The 20,940-nt window shown below is 32.3% G+C and overlaps 1 protein-coding gene and 1 long non-coding RNA gene across 6 annotated transcripts in view; one reads left to right on the top strand and one right to left on the bottom strand.

Moving 5' to 3' along the window:
* Positions 1-18,423, top strand: part of LOC118194993 (uncharacterized) — a 510,033-nt gene extending 491,610 nt beyond the window's left edge. Inside the window, exons 9-11 of one of the 3 annotated variants that reach the window (XM_085809750.1) lie at positions 138-266; positions 6,852-7,107; positions 14,438-18,423. In XM_085809750.1, the coding sequence (XP_085665876.1) occupies positions 138-266; positions 6,852-7,107; positions 14,438-14,576 (524 nt within the window). In that variant the 3' untranslated portion in view covers positions 14,577-18,423. Of the gene's footprint in view, positions 1-137; positions 267-6,833; positions 7,108-14,437 lie in introns of all 3 variants that reach the window. The other 2 variants (XM_085809751.1, XM_085809749.1) reach the window with 2 other exon arrangements.
* The window catches only part of LOC146993006 (uncharacterized), a 316,316-nt gene extending 295,971 nt beyond the window's left edge, over positions 1-20,345 (bottom strand). For 2 of the 3 annotated variants that reach the window (XR_015039183.1, XR_015039185.1), the window contains exon 1: positions 20,037-20,345. This is a non-coding gene — a long non-coding RNA (uncharacterized LOC146993006). Of the gene's footprint in view, positions 1-2,767; positions 3,767-20,036 lie in introns of those variants that run through there. The other variant, XR_015039182.1, reaches the window with a different exon arrangement.
* Between the last annotated feature and the right edge of the window lie 595 nt (positions 20,346-20,940).

The raw sequence follows: 20,940 nt of genomic DNA, 5'->3' as shown, positions 1-20,940 counted from the left end.
AAATATACAACAGGATGTTAAAGCTTCACTACTAAACAACTTGTTTCGTCGATGATAGTAAATTTGCTGACAAACAATATATGAAACTAAGCAAATAAATAATTTTATATTTGTATTTAATGATCATAACATTCTAGGTCCCGGATGTACTCAACAATATGATCCTTGTTTTCCAAACCCTTGCCAAAATGGAGGTAGTTGCTGGCCTAGCCTGGACTCATTCTTTTGCTCTTGCCGCCCTGGATATACAGGAGATACATGTGAAGGTAAGCATGAAAACCTTTAATAATACATGCCATTTAGTAATATTGTTCATTTGTAACAAAAGTAAATAAATATTCTCTCTTCAACATAATTTAGAAATATCCACGAAAACATTTGTTTTAATTCTAGAATAAAGTTTTTTTCACCTGCAAATACTTCAGTCCTTATATCATAATAATTCCCATAAAATATTCAATCATTATAAATATCATTCTAAATACAAATAGAAGCGAAATATTATTACCTATTTAAGTGTTTTACAATTTTTTCGAATTTAATTTTAATTAATTAATAAGCATGCTATTAGTTCAAACTATAATAAACTAGAAGCTAATTATTGTTAATAAACTCATTCCTTTTGCAAATAATGTAGGTCTCTTACGAATAATATTGAATAAAGCCTATTTAGAAATCATACCAAATTTTACGATCTAGAAATCTGAAGGGAATGCATTTCATTAAAATTCATGCAATCATACAAAAATATCTGTTAATTTTGATTTCGTTGCTGAGATTATCACATTTCTAAATACTTCTGTAAACTTCAGAGACTTGTTTCTCTCACTATTTTGAAATGTAATTTTTTTTGTTAACTATAGTTTCAGCTCCTCGTGTTCCACAAAGTACACCACGAGGCTTACACAAGTAAGTTATCGCACTAACAAAATAAAGAAATAACTGCACAATAGCACTGCAAATGGGGGGGGGAAATTATTAAAAAATTAATTAAAAAATAAAATAAAAAAAGTGATGCAATAAAGAGAACTCAATAATCTAAACTGAGAATGAAGTTCCGAAAAGCAGAAACTTTCCTTTAGTCTGAAATAGTCCAGAAAATTTGGTGGCCAAGATACAGACAGGCGCATCAAAGTTACCTGAAATATCATCTTCTGCTAGACATGATGAACGCAATCAACAAGAATATTCTTTACATCTTCATCGCCGCTACCGGAGCTGCACAAAGCACTTGAAACATGTCCAAATCGCTATAAATAGCTCTTAAAATTGCCATGTCCAATCAAAAAATTAAATTACTTTAAACTCTCATGAAAACGAAGTAATTTTTTTTGTTGTAAAAAATTGTAGAAAAAAAAAACTTTTGGTCCATTATACTCTTGGTGCTTGAAATGAATAGTTTCCTTGATGCTCGAATGAAAAGTTTCCTTACACCTGAAAAGATTCCTTGATGAGATGAAGTAAATTTCATAAATCAAAACACTAAGGTGGTAATTAATTTGTGTAATGGTAGGTAGTACAAAGGAGCTCCTTGTGTACTTTAAAATAACTTTCAACTATTCTAGTCATAATTTCTCTTTTTGCTAATTTTATACTCTTATAGTGAAAATGATTTCTTGTTTCGTTCAAATTTCTTGTTTTGTTTTTTATAAATTTATTAGTTCATAAAAAATATGAAAGTAAAAATTATCCTTCATTCCAAATTGTGCTTACAAATCATTATGAGAAAAATCCATTTACAATTATTAAAGCCTGAGAAACGCATGTCTGCGATGTTGTGATGATTTGTAGGTACTTTATTTTTTACCGCGATATTTTCGACTACGATGTTTTTAAACTGCGAAGTTTTTGAACCGTTTTATTTTCGACGACGATATTTTGTACCATGATGTTTTCTCTTTTCTTTATTTTCTACCACGATGTTTTGTACCACGACATTTTCACCTTGCGTTGTTTCCTCCGGTACGTTTTTGCCGTGATGTTTTCGGCTGTAACCAGACTTACATATATTAAGCATAAAATACGGATAGGCACTTGGAGGCTAGTTATTAATTAACAGTGAAAAATTTCTAAGCTGTTATTACAAACATAATTTGTTTTTAAAACAACCTTGTTGATAAAATGAACTTCCATTCTGCCATATTTCATTCATAATTTGTTCATAAGGTTCAATTAAAAGTCAGACAGAGACAAAATAAACGAATATAACTTTTAAAATATCTTATAATAAATCTGGTGAGATATTACTGTGGTATAATGGAACGATCGTATTGTAATGATAAAACGGAATGTCACCCATAAAGCAGAACTGTAAAAGAGCAATATTTAATAATCTAAATTATAATGCTAAAAATGTAGACTGTACATTGATTACATTCTCAATGTTTAAAAAGAAAAATGTGTTCGTGGATTTTAAAATTTTAGTAGCCATGTAACATGCATGCCAATGGTATACACATGCATATGTATGTAAAGTAATTTCAGATGTTTTTTGTCAAATAATAGTAAAGGATTTTGCAACGAAACAAACAAAATGTCATTAATTATATGAATTTCTTAATACTTCAAACATACCATCATTATTTTACAAATGTAATGATAAATACATTTCGATATTCATAGCTATCATATTTCAGATTTTTCATTAGATTTAAGTTAAATAAAAGCTTAGTTTGTGAAATGGTAATATAAAATATAACCTATAAAAATATGAAATCAAGTATTACTATCAAAAATATATTCACATCTTGGCATTTATAAAAATGTGTTCATTTCTTCAGGTTACTTTTAGTTAATGTAACGATATTAACATATTCTCTGAGATATTACTAATAAAATAAGTACATAACACATAACTTCAAGTAATATAAATATGTGTAAGAATAGGTTTTGCTTTTTCAAGATTGCCTTTCAGCTACACAGTATCTCGGTATTCGAAAAATAATACATCTTAAGTATTCAGTACATAATTTCAAAATTTTATAAAAATACACTGCTGAAAACCAGTTAGGGAATATTATGATTCTGGATATAAACTGCCGATGAGGAAATGTTTTGGTGACTCTTACATGATGTATAGGTGTTGTAAGATATAAGAAAAGAAAAAGAAACAACGAACAAGGGATAATTAACCGTTATTGACGATATTTGTCGGTAAACAAAAAATGCACGATTCGTGTATATTATACAAACAAAAAATGTGATATCTTGATTACAAACAAGTTTCAATAAGGAGTACGGTGTTTTCTGATCGAAAACAATATCGCACACCTACAAGGCATGGAATCAGTGAGGTTATCAATGAAGGACTGAGTTTATTTTCTCCCACTCCCTATAGAAGACAGCTTTCAAACTGCTGAATTATTTCTGAGGGTGATAAGCGACTAGCAACCCTTCTCCCTAGAATGTCCCAAATATTTTCGATTGTTTTCACATCAGGGGAACATGTTGGCCAATCTATTCGAAGGATTTCTTCGTCAAAAAGGAAATTCTTCACTAGCTGAGCATGGTGTAGTCTGGCGTTTTCACCAATGAGAATCAGTTGATCTTTGATTGCTGCAGCGTAAAGGACCACAATGGGTCTGAGGATCACATTCTTATATCGCTGAGCCGTTAGGGCTCCATTCCTGATAATGTGTAGGTCGGTGCGGTCATTGATAGGAATACCGGCTCAGACTTTTACACTGCTAAGGAGGACTACTGACCGGGAACAAGCCCTTGCAGTATGATGTTCGCCTTGTAGAAGCCATAACAGCATTTATTGAGTCTAAATTTAAAAAAAAAAAAAAAAAAAAAAAAAAAAAAAAAAAAAAAAAAAAGATTACAGAGTCACATCTAGATAGGGGATACAAAGGACTACCTTGAAAACATATGACATTCTTTATTGCATAGATTAAAAAAATAATAATTAGAAGCACAGAGCTGCATTGATACATAACTGGTTAGAGTAAACTAAAACAGTAAAATCAAAGCTAACAATGGAATTTCAAGCCTGCAGTTATACATCACACTTACTATTATTCCACATATTACTAGAAAACATATTATGCAATATATTACTAGAATACTGAACAACACACTGACATAGTAAAGCTGATATTACAAATAAAACACACCATATACACTGCTCGTATCAAAAAAGTAGACAATTCTGTACATGACGCTGTACTGTAACCTAAAACTAATCAAAAGAACACCTTTGGAAGCCGTCACAGTGAAAATTAGGAAGATAATATATTTTAGCAGAACTAGAATGCTGAGTCAATTCAAAACATTAAATCCAACAATATATTTCAATACATATTTACAAAGTTCTACAAACAAGAAAGTCTGGTTCAATACTACTATTATACATCACACTTACTTACCATTATACAACACTAAACTAACTATTATACTCCACATTAATAGAAAAGAAATCATACTACACACTTAATGGAATACTGTACATACACTGAAATAAAATGGTGAATACTACAAAATAACAATCAATATACAATGTGCTTATCAGAAAGTTAGCTCTGCGCCTACGAATATTTGTTACAAACAGTTACATTTTGCACAATACTAGAAACTGTAACAAAACATTTGCACCCAATATTTCTTGGTACTAGCCGATAGCTCTATATATGTATTTACTATTATACCGCAAACTTATTTGAAAAAATAACACAACGCACTTACTTGCATTTACTACTTAGCAGGTCAATACACCAAGACAATATGTAAATTGAAATACACAGAATAAAATAACAAATTACGTAAACACAATAAAATTTAAAGATTAATAATGAATAGAAGCGACACTGAAGTACAAATAGACAGACATTGATTGTGGTAATCTGCATCTAGGAACTAACATGTCCCAGCAAAGTTATTCATGTACTGCACTAAACATGGCTGTCATGCATATACGAAATAAAGGTACAATAACATGCCAATTGAGTGTCTGAAATTGTCCTAATTTGAGTAGTTGAACATTATCGTACATAGTAAGATACCGAATTTGTAAAGTAAGAATTATGAAAGCTACTAATCTTCTGTAGTTGTTGGTTTAGAATTGCCTGCTGTACCTGCTGTTGACACCACTTCTGTTCAACAGAATTCACGAGCACAAATGTCCATCACTCGATGAATCTGATTAAATGCGAGCTTACTTCTCTTGAGGGTGGCTGACCACCCGGACCAGTGTGCTTCAGTGTTTTTTTTTAAATGAAATGATGCCGTAAGAAGGCATACCGGCCCAGACTACCACTCCGCCTCCGCCAAATCTGACACTTTAGTACACAAATGCAGGAGTATTTCGTATACCAGATTCTCTCCAGACGAGAATCCGCCTATTGTCAGGTTGTATATTAAAGCGGGATTCGTCCGTAAAGAGCACAATGCTCCACTCATCTCGTTTCCAGCTTAGATACTCTTGTACCCAACTTCTGCGGGCAACACGTTGGTCCTGTGTCAACGAAACACAAACTATAGGTCTGCGAACAAACAAACCACATGGCGAAATGGGTTTCGAACAGTCTGAGTCGAAGCTGTGGTTCCAGTAGCCCTCTGAAAGTGCTGTTGCAAGAAAGTGGCGTTCATATTGCGGTTTCTTTTGACCGTTACTGTTAAATACCGATCCTCATTTTGTGTTGCTGCAGAAGTACGACCTTTTTCTGATCTTCGGCGAACATTTCTAGTTTCGAAAATCAACCATTGTCTGGACACTTTGAGAAACTCCTAACACTTCCACTACAACGGATTGCGTTTGAACGCCTCTAAACGACCGATGCCCTCCAGGCTACCGATTCAGATAAGTCATCTAGCTGAGAGATAGATGAATGACATTCAGCACAAGTCAAATAATTTTTAACTGCTCCTACAGAAGGGCAAAATTTGCATATCCTCAACTTTGAAAACGTTATAATTTTCCTTTTCAAGCTCTTCTATTTAATATTTGTTAAAAAAATTTTCAATATATCGTTATTTCATACCGAGCTTACAATACACAATAATTGTTTTGAGCAGTGTATGTTACAGATCTATGGTCAGCACGCATTTTCTGTTTACGTGTTTAGTGCTAAATATTTAACTAAACTAAATTTCTGCGTCTGAATCCTAAACTAAAAATTTCGTACAAATTTCTTAAACTTCTAATATCACAATAAATCAGTTTGTCAAAAACCAAATACCTACAGAAATCGTTTTTAGAGTCATTAAATATTTACTATTAGTTAATGCGTATACATATAAGCAGTTAGTTTATTCCCATTATCAAACTGACAGGCCTACAAATATTTTAGTGTATTTCTTTGGTATGAGTTTGCCAGTTTCATAATTCGAGCAATGATTAATTCGTAAATGCCTCCAATTTCAGTTATTTTCCGTTCTAACCTTTTGAAAAATTTAAAAATCTTATTTTGAGACACGATTAGTCACTTCATTCTCCTGAACTCTGCTTCTCGAGAATTATTTTCATTATACTTATTTCAGCATATTTCTTTCAATTCTGTAGTAGTTTTTGTATGAAATGTTTTAATAGACGTCAAGGTTCAATTTGTTTCGTAATAATTCCCATTCTTTCCGCCACCTGCTCTGCAAAACATTTACAAAAATAAGTATTTGCTGAAAATTATTTGGGCCGAATAAGTATGTTATTATTAATTGGAGGAAACCGAAAATGACATTTTTATTTCAAGCAAACGGAAGTCCGTAATTCAAACGCTTAACTTCCAGCAAACGTTTGTTATAATTTGACATATGTTTTTTTCATTCTTATTTTATTAAATTATATGCAATAATAGCTTTCTGCTTTTGTACAGTTAGATATCTTACCTAAAGCACCGTAGATCTGACATCTGTTTCAGAGTTACGTTATCCAGGGATGCCTATGGCCCACACCTTAGAGGACACGTCAGTATACCGCAGTGCTACCATCGGACCTGCTAGTGCACCTTTAGATCATCTGCACAATCTATATATCGCTGCTGCTACACTTGCAGGAGCCTGCTTGATAGTTCTCGGAGTCGTAACTGTATGCCACTGCAGAGTGCACAAGACATACCGCAGATTCACTAGAAAACTGAGCCGCAATTCGTCAACGGATATAAAGCAAGACCAGCTGTGAGTAATTCAGCTTTTCCTCCATTATTGCTGTATTATATGTTCTTTAAATATTTCTAATTACGTTATTATTAGGGCAAACCGAACTTCTGGACCTTTTTTTAATGGAATATAGAATCGTGAAACCGTCACAATCCATAACTTTCGGCAGTAAATGGAATGGCTTTCCTTTCACGTTAGGTTTGATTTGAAAATCAGCTTTTATGGATGTTTTCTATAAGTACTTGTAATTTCAAAAGAAACGAGTAAAAAACAACTGAATAATTCTAATATACATTATTATGTAAACATTACACCAAAGTTTTAATTCTTTACTTAGATATCTATAGTATCACAGCAATTTTGACTGCATAAGTACAGACTTAAATATCGCATATCTTATGCACTTATAATGAACAAAAGCAAATTATGAAAGAAATCAGATGATAATTTTTCAAAGTAGAGAATTTCGAATTTTTTACATTTCATATATCGCACTAGCAATCCGGTAAGTAGATTAAAATTACAAAATCAAGTCGACTTTTAAAACTCGTAGTAGGAAGTTTGTATAAAAAAATTAAATATAAACTAAATTCCTGGCTGTATCCCAGAACTTATGTGGCAGTAACAGTATTTTTTTGTAAGCGTAGTCTATTATACACTAGTCAAACTAAGCCATCGTTTAAATATCCCATCGAGGAATGCGAGTTTACATTCAGAGAAAAGAAATTCTGAAATTATCCATTGTACAACATTATTGAGCAAAAAATCGCAATTTCCAATTTTTGCTGTCAAAATTATACAAAAAGTATTCTTTATTCGCCGAAATACTTCAAAAAATTCTTTTTGAACATTCATGTTCTGGAATTGCGCTTTGATCCATTATCTTACTAGCAACTTAGACGTATGTATAATTCGGCCTTCGAGACACGTCTTGAAGTCCTTTTACTTATTTAACCCCAAATCTTGTTAATTCACATTTATTTTCTGTATTTCTTGTAATGTTCGCTTCGCAATGATAATTCAGTCCTTATCGTGAAGTAACATGTCCAACTTCCGCAGTCTTTGGATTGAGTAAGATGTTGAAACAAGTCTTTTGGGCCTAAAATGATAAAACATGAAAAGCCATCTTTCGTGCACATTTTAGCATCATTTTTAATCTGTAATTCAGCAAATGTTTATGAAGTTCTTTCTCCAACTGTTGCCAAAATTAATGTAATTTACAATTATCTAGATAAAACTTTCGTAGTAGCAACCTTTCTTAGTTATGTAAACTGAAGGATAGTTATTATCAAAAGATCCAACAATTAATTGTCATTTTTTAACGTAGTTACATCTCGAACTAATAAACAGAAAGAATGAATTTACAAAATTATTTTACCTTAAAGGTTCATTAAAAACATCACTCAAAGGCAATATTTTGATTTTGAAAAATCGACCCGACATCCTCTTAAGGTGAACACAAAATGCAGTATATAAGTTTCAAATAACCATTTTTATACAGACACTAGCACGTAAACCTGAAGAATATGTTTGGAATTTGTTTTTAAAGCACAAGTGCCAATTTAAATGTCTCTGAAGATGTATACAAATTCAAAATTATCGAAGAAGAAAACATTTACCTGGTCTATCTTCATTTACAAATAAGGCACGTGAAGAAAATTAGAGAGAAGAAGAAAGCAATGTAGATCCCAAAACGATTAGTCCTGAACTGTCTTCATAAATGCGTCAATGTTCATTCTGAATGTACATTTTTCTTGACAGAATTTGTAGCAGGCAGCATTCCGTAGAATTTCTATGAAATATCGACGGTAGTTTACTAAGCAGAAGGTAAACTCAGCGATCTGCGTGTTTTAAAAATAGCGTCTCTGTTTATAGCTTACATTGGTGAGATTCCGCATCTCACGTAAAGCCTTGTAAAAACTATAGACCCAGACTTCTTGCTAATAGATAATAATAACAGGTCTTCTCAAGCTAAACTAATGGCTGAATAACATGATATTGAAGTTATCTGTTGATTAGATCGGGTAGCCCAGTTTGGTAATTTCAGCCATCTTGAATATCAAAGAACACGGAAATGCAACAGCCACTTGCCAGGAGCCTCAGTGAACTTAGATCTGCCATTCTATAAGAATAGGCATTAATCCTACTGGGTTTTACTCCGACTCAGTTTCTCCATACAGTGTTGCTTCATGTGAATTTAAGATGATTACACAATGTTAATTGTTTGCATCTAGGATAATGGAATTACAACGTACATTTCTTCTGTAAATTCTAGTGTGAAATCCACTTACTAACCATATTAAAGTGCAAAGCACAAAAGATATTCAAATCCACTTGCATTGGAAAGAAAATGTTACTTGCCACATTAGCTTTCGCACAATCCCGGCCAAATTTTAGAACATTTCTTATTAAAATATCTAAAAATAGCACTGCATTTTGTTTTCATTCTACGTACTTTAAATACCAAAGTAATGCAATTCGCAATTTCTTAGTGAGTTCTTTCTTACATTAGAGAAAAGATTTTTTTTAATAAATAATTGGTATACTTAAATTTATATTCTTACTTTTGCTGATAAAACTTAGTAACACTTTAGTCAAGCGTAAAAATCTCTGCGTGCATTTGCTCATTGTTTCTGTAAGATAAAGGTAGGCATTAAGTCCATCGCGATCGATCGGTGGACCTCCAGGATATTTTGCAATGACCGCTTTTACTAAGACCTAAGATGCGCACACTAAAGGAAACATATTTATGGAACACCGACGCCAGCTAGACTAAAGAATTGGGTTTTCACAATCGATGCGACTGCGTTTACTTAACCAAATGATTCGATCAATGTATAGAAGACACATATACCTTCATTACAAGCTCACGACGACCCTTAAGTACATACTTCAGTTACAAATTCATCGGTTTACATATGTTCGCTGCTCGGTGCATTGAATACGCCCACGCTCCACGGTCCAGAAATCGCTTAAGTTCTTCAAACATTCAAGTTGACAATTTTGTGTTACTTATACTTTTGCAGTAAAAATAGTGGCAATGGTGAATGCAAAATGTGTGTACTATTTATGTCACGCAATTGTGGCACTTTCAAAAAAAAAGGAAACCTTGAAAGGCATTTCAAAAATATGCATGGAAGTTTTGATACAGATTTTCCGTTAAAAAGCGAATTGCGTAAGCAAAAGTTAAAAGAATTTAAATCTCAATTAATCGTACAACAATCATATTTCATTAAATCTAATACTTTATCTAAGGCTGCAATAACTGCAGCTTTTCGTGCGAGTCATGTGTTAATAAAACATAAGAAACCTTTTGCATGTAGAGAAATGATTAAAAAAAGCGTTTCTGGAAGCCAGCGATTCATTATTTGATTCATTCAAGGGAAAAAGAAAAGAACGAATTTCCGCAATTAAAGACGTACAACTTTCGCATAGAACTGTCACAATCCATGTAGAAATGACAAATTTTGATCTGGCTGATCAGCTGGCCACAGATACAACTAACTGTATTTCTTTTCCTTGCAGTTGGACGAATCTACGGACATGGTTGATATTTCTCAACTTTGCATTTTTATAAGAATGGTTTTTAAGGATATGAGTGCAAAAGAATAATTATTAACAATATTACTTAAGAAGAAAACACGAGGTGAAGATGTTTACTGCGCTTTCAAAAAATATTTAGAGGAGAAAAAAATTCCAATTATAAAGTTGTATCGATGACACCTGATGGGGCCCCATCAACGACCGGCACAGTCAATGGATTTTTTGGCTATGTGTTATCAGAGACGATGACTTAACGCATTCCTTTCTTATCATTGCAGTATTCACCAACAGGCCCTCTCTTATAAAATTCTAAATATGCGTCATGTTATGAGAATCTGCATAAAAACTGTGAACTCAATTCGAGGAAGGAGTCTATAAAGAAGAATGTTTCGGTCCCAATTAGAAGAAAACGAATCTGATTACGGGCAATTGTTACATTATGCGGATGTTCGTTGGTTAAGTCGAGTACATTTTTACAAAGATTAAGGGACCTTTTACAAGAGGTAAAAGATTTTTTGGAATCAAATGATAATAAACTTAGTGATGGCGTTTGGTTGATGGATTTAGCTTTTGATGTTCATATAACAAGCCATTTTAATGAAGTGAACTCATAACTGTAAGGAAAATATCAAGCAATACTAGAATTGATTGGATTTGTTAATTCTTTCAAACAAGTGGTCATGTTTCAAGAACAAGTGGTCAAACGCTAATATTTTCCCAGGTGATGAAGAATGAACTAAAAAATTTTAGAAAATTTTCTGACGAGTTGTTAAAAAACGGAGGTATATTAAACAAAGAGAAATATTATGATGAAATAATAAAACTTCACTCCGAATTTGAAAGACGTTTTCAAGAATTTACTAGACTATAACCAATTGTTAAATTCATATGTTACCCATTTGGCAGTGTTGATGCGGAAGAAATAACTGAAAATATAAGTGATATATTCTCTTTACCTCTTGAGTAACTCTTGACTAACATTTGACTCCTTCAAAATGACATAATTTTAAAAGCATGTTGTTTGGGACCTAAGAATAACTTTTGGAATCTAATGGAGGAAGTAAGGTATCCTAATTTTAAAAACGTTACAGTTCATTTAACATCGTTCTTTGGCCCTACCTGGTGTGGTGTATTTAATTATGGCAAAGCACACTAGGGCTATCTGCCTAAGGGGAGGGATGCCTTTCGTGGAGGACTTTCTAAGGGAAACTGGCTCGTATACACGTTACACATGGGGAAAACCACGAAAACGCCCATGCAGCCAGACCGTTCGCGGGATTCGAACCTCGGACCGAACTACCAGTGTTCAGCGTCTTTACCGCTCGGCCGCTGGTGGGCCCTTTGGCCCTACCTACCTGTGTGAATCTGCATTTTCATCTAGGAATCTAATTAAGACAACATATCGTTCTCGTCTCACAGACGACCACTTAGAATTTAATACAAGATTAGCAGATAGTAATTATATACCGAGATATTCAAGATTGGCGGAAAGTATGCAACTAAGTCTTCTACTCACTATAACTACGAGAACTAAATTTGGATGAAAATGATTTATTTTTTAATATATTTTGAATTATTTAATAAGAAATGCATCATTAGTCCAAAGGGGCTTTGTCCCTGAAGGACTATTGTTTTAGTTTTGCGATTTTGCATCGATTCACTACAAACGGCGAATCATTTTTCAAACTGTTGCTACAAAGTAATAGCGCCCCGTGATATGTTTAAAGAAATTAAATAATAAAAAATCTGCATAAATGTATGTATATTTCTCGCATTGTGATAAAACAGCAGTACATAGAGCCATCGAATTTTGAATGACCTAATCCTCCTACGAATATGGGAATGTGGAAGACCAAATTTCAAATGTGGAATTTGTTTTATTATCGATTTCATATTTTGTAAAACTTTAAAGAATTTTTGATTAACAAGCTCAAGGATTTCAAAGCGAGCAATGGCGACGTTGTACAGAAAAAACATTTTTATCTCAAGAGCGTGAATCTCTGTATCGGAAATTCTAAAGATATGCTCATTTTAAAACTTGTAGAGTTCCTCACTTTGTAAATGCTAAGCTAAAGTTGAACGCGAAGAATCTTAAGAACAACAAGATGGAAGGGTAAATAACCCTTTATTATTCAAATAAGATTTAACAGAACTCCGTCTTGGAGTGTACAATAAAAGCCGACACTTGGACTTGAACTTAAGAGGCTAAGAAGTAAACTAAAACTAATCTAAACTAAAGAGATATAGTCGAAGCTATCAAGATTCTAACCTAGTTGGCCCCTTAATGCTAATTGGCTGCGAAGCTATCAAGGGCCTAAGTACGGCCGAGCATAATAATAGCTTACGAGAGAGCAGCCTAAAAAAGGCAGACGCGTGCAGACAGAATACCTGGTAACTCTCTCGTTAAGACCGAAGAACTTCGCGGTTTATATACCGCTCCTCCTCATTATGTATTCAGCCGTGATTCTAAAACTACGTTCTGGCCGGAAGTAGCAAGTTGAAGTTAAGAATCGACAGGAAAGGAACTTTAACTTAAAATTTAACTGTTAATAAAATTAACATAATCTTTACAAACTATTTTGCGGTATTGTTGTTGAACTGAATTTTATGGTTTAAGTGCGAAGAACGTGATATTTAATAAATAAATGTAACATACAAATTTTAAAAAAAAACGCCGCTTTGGACGTAATTTAAAATCTGAAACATTTCAGATTTTGTGGCTATTATTATTATGTCTGTAGCTTGCGTTTTGCTATAAACGCGATTTTAAAAGAGTAAGTTTTTTTAGGTGGGGTTAGGTAGGTAAGTATATATTCCGTATTTATTATTAAGTTTGTGATATCTACTTGTTAAGCTTTTGGTGTGACAGCTGAAGTACCTGAAGGAACCAGAAAGGAGAACGGTTAAAGAACCCTTTATTAAAACTCTTTAAAATTCACAATACGTAGACTTGACGCTAACAAACTACGAGCGAGGCTTAGTTTGTTAGCGTAACTCAACTAACAAGAACTAAACTTAAAATTCAAAGATATTAACGAAACAGTAGAATTTCTCCCAGGGCTCAGATAATCATGTTATCTAAAACCGCGTCGAAGTCTCGTGCCAGCAAAGTAATAGCTGTTACGCCACTTTAACCAGCAATAAATGCAGAACCAGAAGCTCACTCTACAAAGGTACAGTGCTTGTCCACACTCTCTATCTTTCCGTTCTAGAACTCAGTATTAAGCCTTTTCTCCTCAATGTAGAATTTGCATTTCTTCACGCGCAGGCTACCAAATTTAAATATTCTGGAATTGACAATTAGGGGAATGAACAGCTTATAGGAAAGAAGGCATAAACTTAACTGGTTATTCAAAATAAATATAAATCCCTACAAGTTATAAAAAATATTTTTCACATTTTTGTAGCTCATCACACCTATGCCAGTAGTTGGACCGCAACACCTTGAAATAATTAGTAGTATCCCGTACCCTGGAAAAATCTGCCTACCCCTGCTGTAAGAGATTCGTACATTCTAAAAGACAATTGCGAGAATTCCCTATTAACTAGATCTTGAGCTAAAGCAATTAAGCGATCATTAAATGCCCCATTCAGTATAAGACATGTATGTTATCAGATAAAGTTTATTTATTCACGTATTATAACTTTTATTTTAAAGAATCAAGTGCAGTGTTCTTCATAACATTGTTGCTCAACTAAAGAATATAATTTTCGATATTGATTTAATTTTATGTGTGTATGCTGTTTGATATTATTTTTGGATTTGTTCATTGCATGTACTCAGTGTATTTTGGCTTTTTCCCAGCGAAGACCCAGACAAGTATTCACTGAGGTGGTGTGGGAGCGTTTCTGAAGTTACAGGCCAAGAAGGAATAGGAGGAGGAAAGCTGGACGGGCCAAGTCGGGATCTACTGGATACGGTCCGAACTCCTCTTATTCATTAACCCACCTTGCTCTTGTAAACTCATCTAAGCCTGGATATGAAAGTACATCCAAGATGGCCGCCCAACTACCCGCCCGTCAACCTCTCACAATTCGCGATTTAGAAAATACTAATGCAATACCACATTAACTGCTTTTGATTGGTATATGAGACACAATTATGAGTGAAAAAGTGAAACCAAATAACTAAGATAAACTGGCCATTAGTTGGTGTAGTCCTTTCTGTTGCCAATTTTTGCAAATCTAACGACAGACACAGTCACTGTATTATATACAGCAACTGCGGTTTTTATTTGTTTAGCTTTTTTTGTTTGGGAAAACCATTTAAAAAATACTGCTTTAAATTGTAATTGCGACCAATATTTTAAAAATTCTGTGTACTGAAATATCATTGTAATAGATATACAAGTTGAAAATTTGCGTTAAACGATGCCCAACGGAATTTTTAGAAGTAAATACCATGTTGCGAAAATTAGTAATTAGATATTTTCGCTGGTTTCGAGTTAAAGCTCACATGTAATTTGAAAACTCATACTTTGACTGACATAGTCTGTTAGATTAGCATTTATAAATTATTAGAGCGTTGTTTTTGCCGTTTCAATTAAGCTCCTAGCGTAATGTGATTAAAGTGTTCTTTGGTGTTTACGCAAAGCTTCAAGTTGTCCACATCGAAACACGTCCAACACCGTGGGGTCAAAATGCAATGTTAATTCTCCACATTAGCTTTTGCACAATCCCACCCAATTTTTAGCACATTTCTTATTAGAAATATTTAGAAATAGAAGTATACAAGTTTTCTTTTATATTCAACTTACTTTAGCTATAAAAGTAATGCCAAAATGTTTCCTTCCACAAATTCATCAAAATACATTTTTAAAGACTTTTTTCAGCATACGTAACTTGGATCACATTTTATAACATTTATGAAAACTGTATAAATGTTTATGAAAATTTATCTTACAAAAATTGATTTTTGATGTTACTTTTAACTAGGAAAGGAGTTAGATGTTGTTCCACATGAGAGGTATAATATTATGACTGTTGCCAACTGTACATCCGTTTTATTTATTTACCAGTGCAGTATTCTTTATGGTTCCAGAGAGGTAAAAGGAGTTTTTAATCAAAATCCGTGAGTGAGAAATTCTGAAAGAGTATCTCTCTGCTTTGTTTAATAACGATATAATTGATGCTGCAGAGTTCTAAAAATACTATCAGAAATATACCAAAAGCGTACTGTTAGGTAATAAAAGACCTAATGATAAATTCAGAATGAGCATTTTCCTCTAATGAGATCCAAAATTTTATTATGTTTTAAACATTCATCATAAGAAAAGTCCAGCTTAAAGTAAACTATTAATTACTAAACTACCTTCACTGTAGGAGAAGCAAATCTTTACATAGGACTTCCATGATTTGATCTAACATTGTCAAAGTACTATTTGTTTATATCATTTAATGCTTTATTTACTGAAACCGTAACAACAGCTACTGAAACCTTTTTCACGTTATTAGCACAGTTAACATATTCGTAACCGTCCGTTTAACGTAGTTGAAGTTCACAATTCTATTCAGCTTTTCCAGAAAACATTTTACGCAAAATATGGAACACTGTTCAGTGTGGGCATACACCGTCCACTCTGCATTAATTGCTTCACTGCTCTGTTAAACATCTTGTTTTAATTACTTGAAATGCTGACAGTATTCAAATCTAATGGATTTTTATTTTGAAATACTTAGTCCATCATTCTTTTTGAAACAGAACAACTTGTAAGAGCTTTAAATTAAAAGTCAAAGTTCATCATTCATATGTAATGCATAACGTCATAAATATGCTTAATTGTTGTAATTATTGACATCTTTTTCCAGAATTCAATTTTCACCGTATTTCATTTCAAAAAAGTCCTTATTTATAAATTTATTTTAATATCACTATATATAAACTTTTCCTTGAACCTTTTCGGTTCAAACTTTTATTCTAAACATTGCATAAATTATCTAAACAAATGTTTGCTTTTGAATTAAATGAGGGTACAAGATGATTTTGTAAGAGACACGTATTGCTAAATATCTGATATGGTGTAAATTACTCGTCATAAAAAAAAAATTTACTAAACAACTATCATCGCTTTTCCTCATTCTCTTGCATAACACCATTTTCAGAAGCACATATACTGGTGAAACGCAGAGAAGTTTTTGTAATCATTTTAGGTTATTACGAGAGAGAACTTTATTTTAAGTATTTTCCAAATAATGATTAGCTTGATTTTAAATTCCTTCCCTGTAACATTTCCAATAATATATTTTAATAAAAATAAAATATGGTTGAAATATTCTTATTCACATTGTTAGCTTAATAACTATATTAATCTTAATAAATAGAGAATTTTCAAATTTAATATTAGTAAATTTATATTTTACTTATATTTATTCCTATGATTTAGAGAACCTGTTAATTTATAGAGTTATAATAAAATAAAATGCATCCAAAATAACTTTAAACTGAACCATAACACCTTTGTAGAAGTATAACTTGTACTACCCTATTTTGTAGAAGTTTTGTGCATATTGTTACCTTTAAATGATATGATAATTGTCTGCTACTTTGTTCCTAAAATCTGACCCTTAAAATTGTACTATTTAAAGTTTCTGCTAGATGGAAAAGCAATTGTTTTGTAATTTTTAGGAACTTTATTTTAAAAACTGTCAGTTTTATACTTGTGTAAAACCTCTTTCAATATACCAAAAATCAAAAAAGTAAGATATCTTGGTGCCAAACATTGATTTTATAATCAATCACAGATTAATATGCCCATTGAATTAATTTTATAAGTTTGAAATTTCTTTCGTAAATGAAACATTTTATATTTGAAAGGAAATGATTTTTTTAGGACTTAACTGGAAAAACTTCCAGTACCTCTATTAACAGCATTCATTATAACTTTAATAATACCGCTATTAATAGCATACATATAATTCGAATGCTTCTGATATTCCTCTTAACAGCATGCACTATTATTTCAGTCGAACACAAAATGTACCGTCATTTTGCATGCTGTTTCGTTTCTGCTACAGTGCAGTACTCATTATTGTCTCAGCCTATCTAATAACTCAAGAATACTAATGATTTCGACTAAAAAAGCAAAATTAAAATATATTTAAATGCACATTATATCATTCGTGACTTAACTTCTGATAATAACTCTGAAGTACTTTGTACTGTACTTCTAGGGTACATTTCTTTATCTCGACGCTATGATACAGAATTTGATGAGAGATCATGTTGCCACACTATACATAATCTTTGAGAGATAAGCAGTCAACGGAAGTTTAGTCGATGATTTTGTGAGTTTTGTTTTATTTTATAATTGTTAAATAGCCAAAACAGTTTTATAAGAGAAATTTACTTTTAAAATCAGGAAAATATCCGACAGTTTCGTAAGGAGTAACCTACAAAGTTGCCTACACGCAACAGGCCGTGAATTATCCTTAAATTATATGCAGCTTTATCTTGCTAAGAGTGCGCTTTCTCTCTGAGTTGATTTTTCTTTAAGTGATTTCTAGTCAAAGTAGAAGTTACTAGTCACATGTTGTCACTAGATAATAGCTATCTCTCTCTCCTTCTCTGCATAACTGTCGTGAAAGTTGAATACATACAAGCACTTATAAATTGAGCTTAATTCTATTTTACTAGATGCCATTAGAAATAGACCATCCAAGCTGCAGAAAAATTAAGCTCATGTAAAAATAAAAAAAAAATAAAATAAAAACTTTTTCCATATGTTCGAAAATTACTGGGAAAAACGTGTAAACTTCATACTCTGTGAATAAATATAATGTTTTTGCTTTGTTTCCTGTCTTTTGTATTTTTTTTTTTTTTTGAACAATGTTTAAGAAACGTACTCCTGAACTTTTAGAGCGCCCCACATATTTAAGTATATTAAAAGAAAGAAATGACTTAGGTTCAAAAGTTCAATATCTTGAACTTGTTGAGCATGAAAAGTAGTTAAATGACCTAAATATAATATTTAAACGTAAAACTTATATAGGTTTTTCGCATATGAATTAATAGATCAGTGATGAATTGGCATACTCCTTTAATAGTTGGCTGCGTACGGATCTGAGTTCTAGAAGCGTATTATAGGAAAACCAATTGTATTATATTACAGAAAAATACCGAATACATTATTTAACGCAAATTTCACATTTATAGGCTAAATCTTTTACCTAATTAATGCATAAACACTTATGTAGGAATACATATACTTTGTTCACGTCAAGAAAATTTAAATATCATTACAAGTAAATTTTAAAGGAAATAAAACATTAGAATGATATAATCTTTTACCTACTTAATACATAAGTTACTTATATAGGAATACATATACTTTATTCATGTCAAAAAATTTAAATATGATTACAAGTAAATTTTAAAGGAAATAAAACATTAGAATGATATATTTCTGAAGTGACTAAGCTCTCCATTTTATTATTTTTAACAAAATAAAAAGATACTTCCATGCTGCAAACTCATTCAAAATGCATTCTTAAAAAAACCGAAAATTTTAGGAAATTTCAAGCAGACAGTTATAATAGGGAAACCAGACAGTTATTAAGATAATACATAATTTTGCTCATTCTTTATGCAATCTTTATGTTAACTATTGAAACAGAAACTGTAAAACTACTATAAATTCGAAAAATTCATAATAGTAGCAATACAATGGATAAAATTTAATTAAAATATACTATTCTTTAAATTCAACTGAAACCCGCAGCAACGAATTGAAATGCTTCATGGAATGAAAGTTCTCTTAACTTCCTTCTTATAGTTTCACCATCTTTAATATTTTAAATCCTTTCATCAAAAATTCTAAAAAACAAAACTAAATTTCCTGTTTTTACCTCCATGTATACAAATCAATCTCTTTGAATTCAGATCAGTCGATAAAGGAAAAGTAAGTATTACACACACTATTCACCATATGACTACTAATGCATTCACGTTAGACAGTAACCACGTTAACCTTAATTAGACCAATCAGTTGCCTTCCTCAGAGCCCTGCGTATATTTCACAATCGACCATTCATAATGAATAATTCTGTCAACGTGCAATCCACTTGTTAAATGCATAATAAACCCTTTGCGGTAAAATGATGAGTCCTGCTCGTCATCAGTTTTTTATGCTAAAAACCTTACATTGACGAGTTACACTCATCATGCAGCTAAAGTAACAGTTAACACATTTTAAATGAACGGAACTTTTAAAATTACTAGCAGGTAGTAAGTTAGCGTAATAGTTAGTATGCTATTGCTAGATTGAGAGCAAACTTCAGTCAATGTACATTTTTGCTTAAAGGAAAGCATTTGTAAAGTAAACGGCATAGATGGTGATGGTAATGAGGCCTTTGCAGATCAGAATGGAGTGATTATGAAGAATCAGAATAATTAAGTGTACATTTACCTGGTACTGATAATACAACAGAAAGTGATGATAGGGAACAATTACCAAGATGTCGATAACGTGCTAAGCAACTGATAAGGAGCGGCAGTGTACCCAAGGCTACAGTATAACGAAGCTTGTTCGTGCATGACATCACTAACTCCTAGTTTGCTCAAAACCAGCTGGCTTCTTTCTCCCAGTTCTGTAAGTAAGTGACGTCAGCGTTGGAAAGAGCCTAAACCTTGTTTGTCTTCTGACCTTGAATGTACCTTCTCGAAGCATAAACACATCACACAAAAATATACGTTTAGAAGGAAATAGAGAAAAACGCCTGAAATAAAAGAATTTACGGAAGAACCTGATGTAAGTGATTTGATTTTGCACAAACTTTGTGTTAAATTTGTTAAATCTAAATTTGTTAAACATTTTTCAGGTGTTGAATATTAACTTTTTAGAAATAATATCGATGGAAACAAATAGATACGCGAAATAAGAAATAAAGAAATAACGTTGCCCAAACAAGAAAATAGATGCAGAATTTCTTCCTGTAACTGTCGACGAAATAAAAGCATAGTTCTTGCTACGTTTTATTATGTCAAAATGAAAAGACCTCAGATTCTAAAAAGTATACTGGTAGAAAAGACAACAGTGTATAGTACTATACTATAGGTTAGGCGTTTCAAAACACATAAACTGAAATTTTTTTTAAATATAGTAAATTATTTAAATGACAAATTTACTAATGTTTACACTGCAAAAAAATAAGATATCTATAGTCGAAACATAGATGAAATACAAAGTTAAGTCTTAAGGTTTTTCAAGAACAAAAGTTTGTAGGAGATTTTATTGGTCTACTCAGTCTCATCTCAGGTTTTATTGGTCCACTCGGTCTCATGTCAGATATATCATCAACTATTAACCGTTG

Source organism: Stegodyphus dumicola, chromosome X2 (assembly GCF_044657685.1).
Source record: "Stegodyphus dumicola isolate Sdum_Otavi_A_Nest chromosome X2, ASM4465768v1".
NCBI lineage: Eukaryota > Metazoa > Arthropoda > Arachnida > Araneae > Eresidae > Stegodyphus > Stegodyphus dumicola.
The sequence above is the reverse complement of the archived record's forward strand: the minus strand, read 5'-3'. Positions and strand labels throughout refer to the sequence as shown.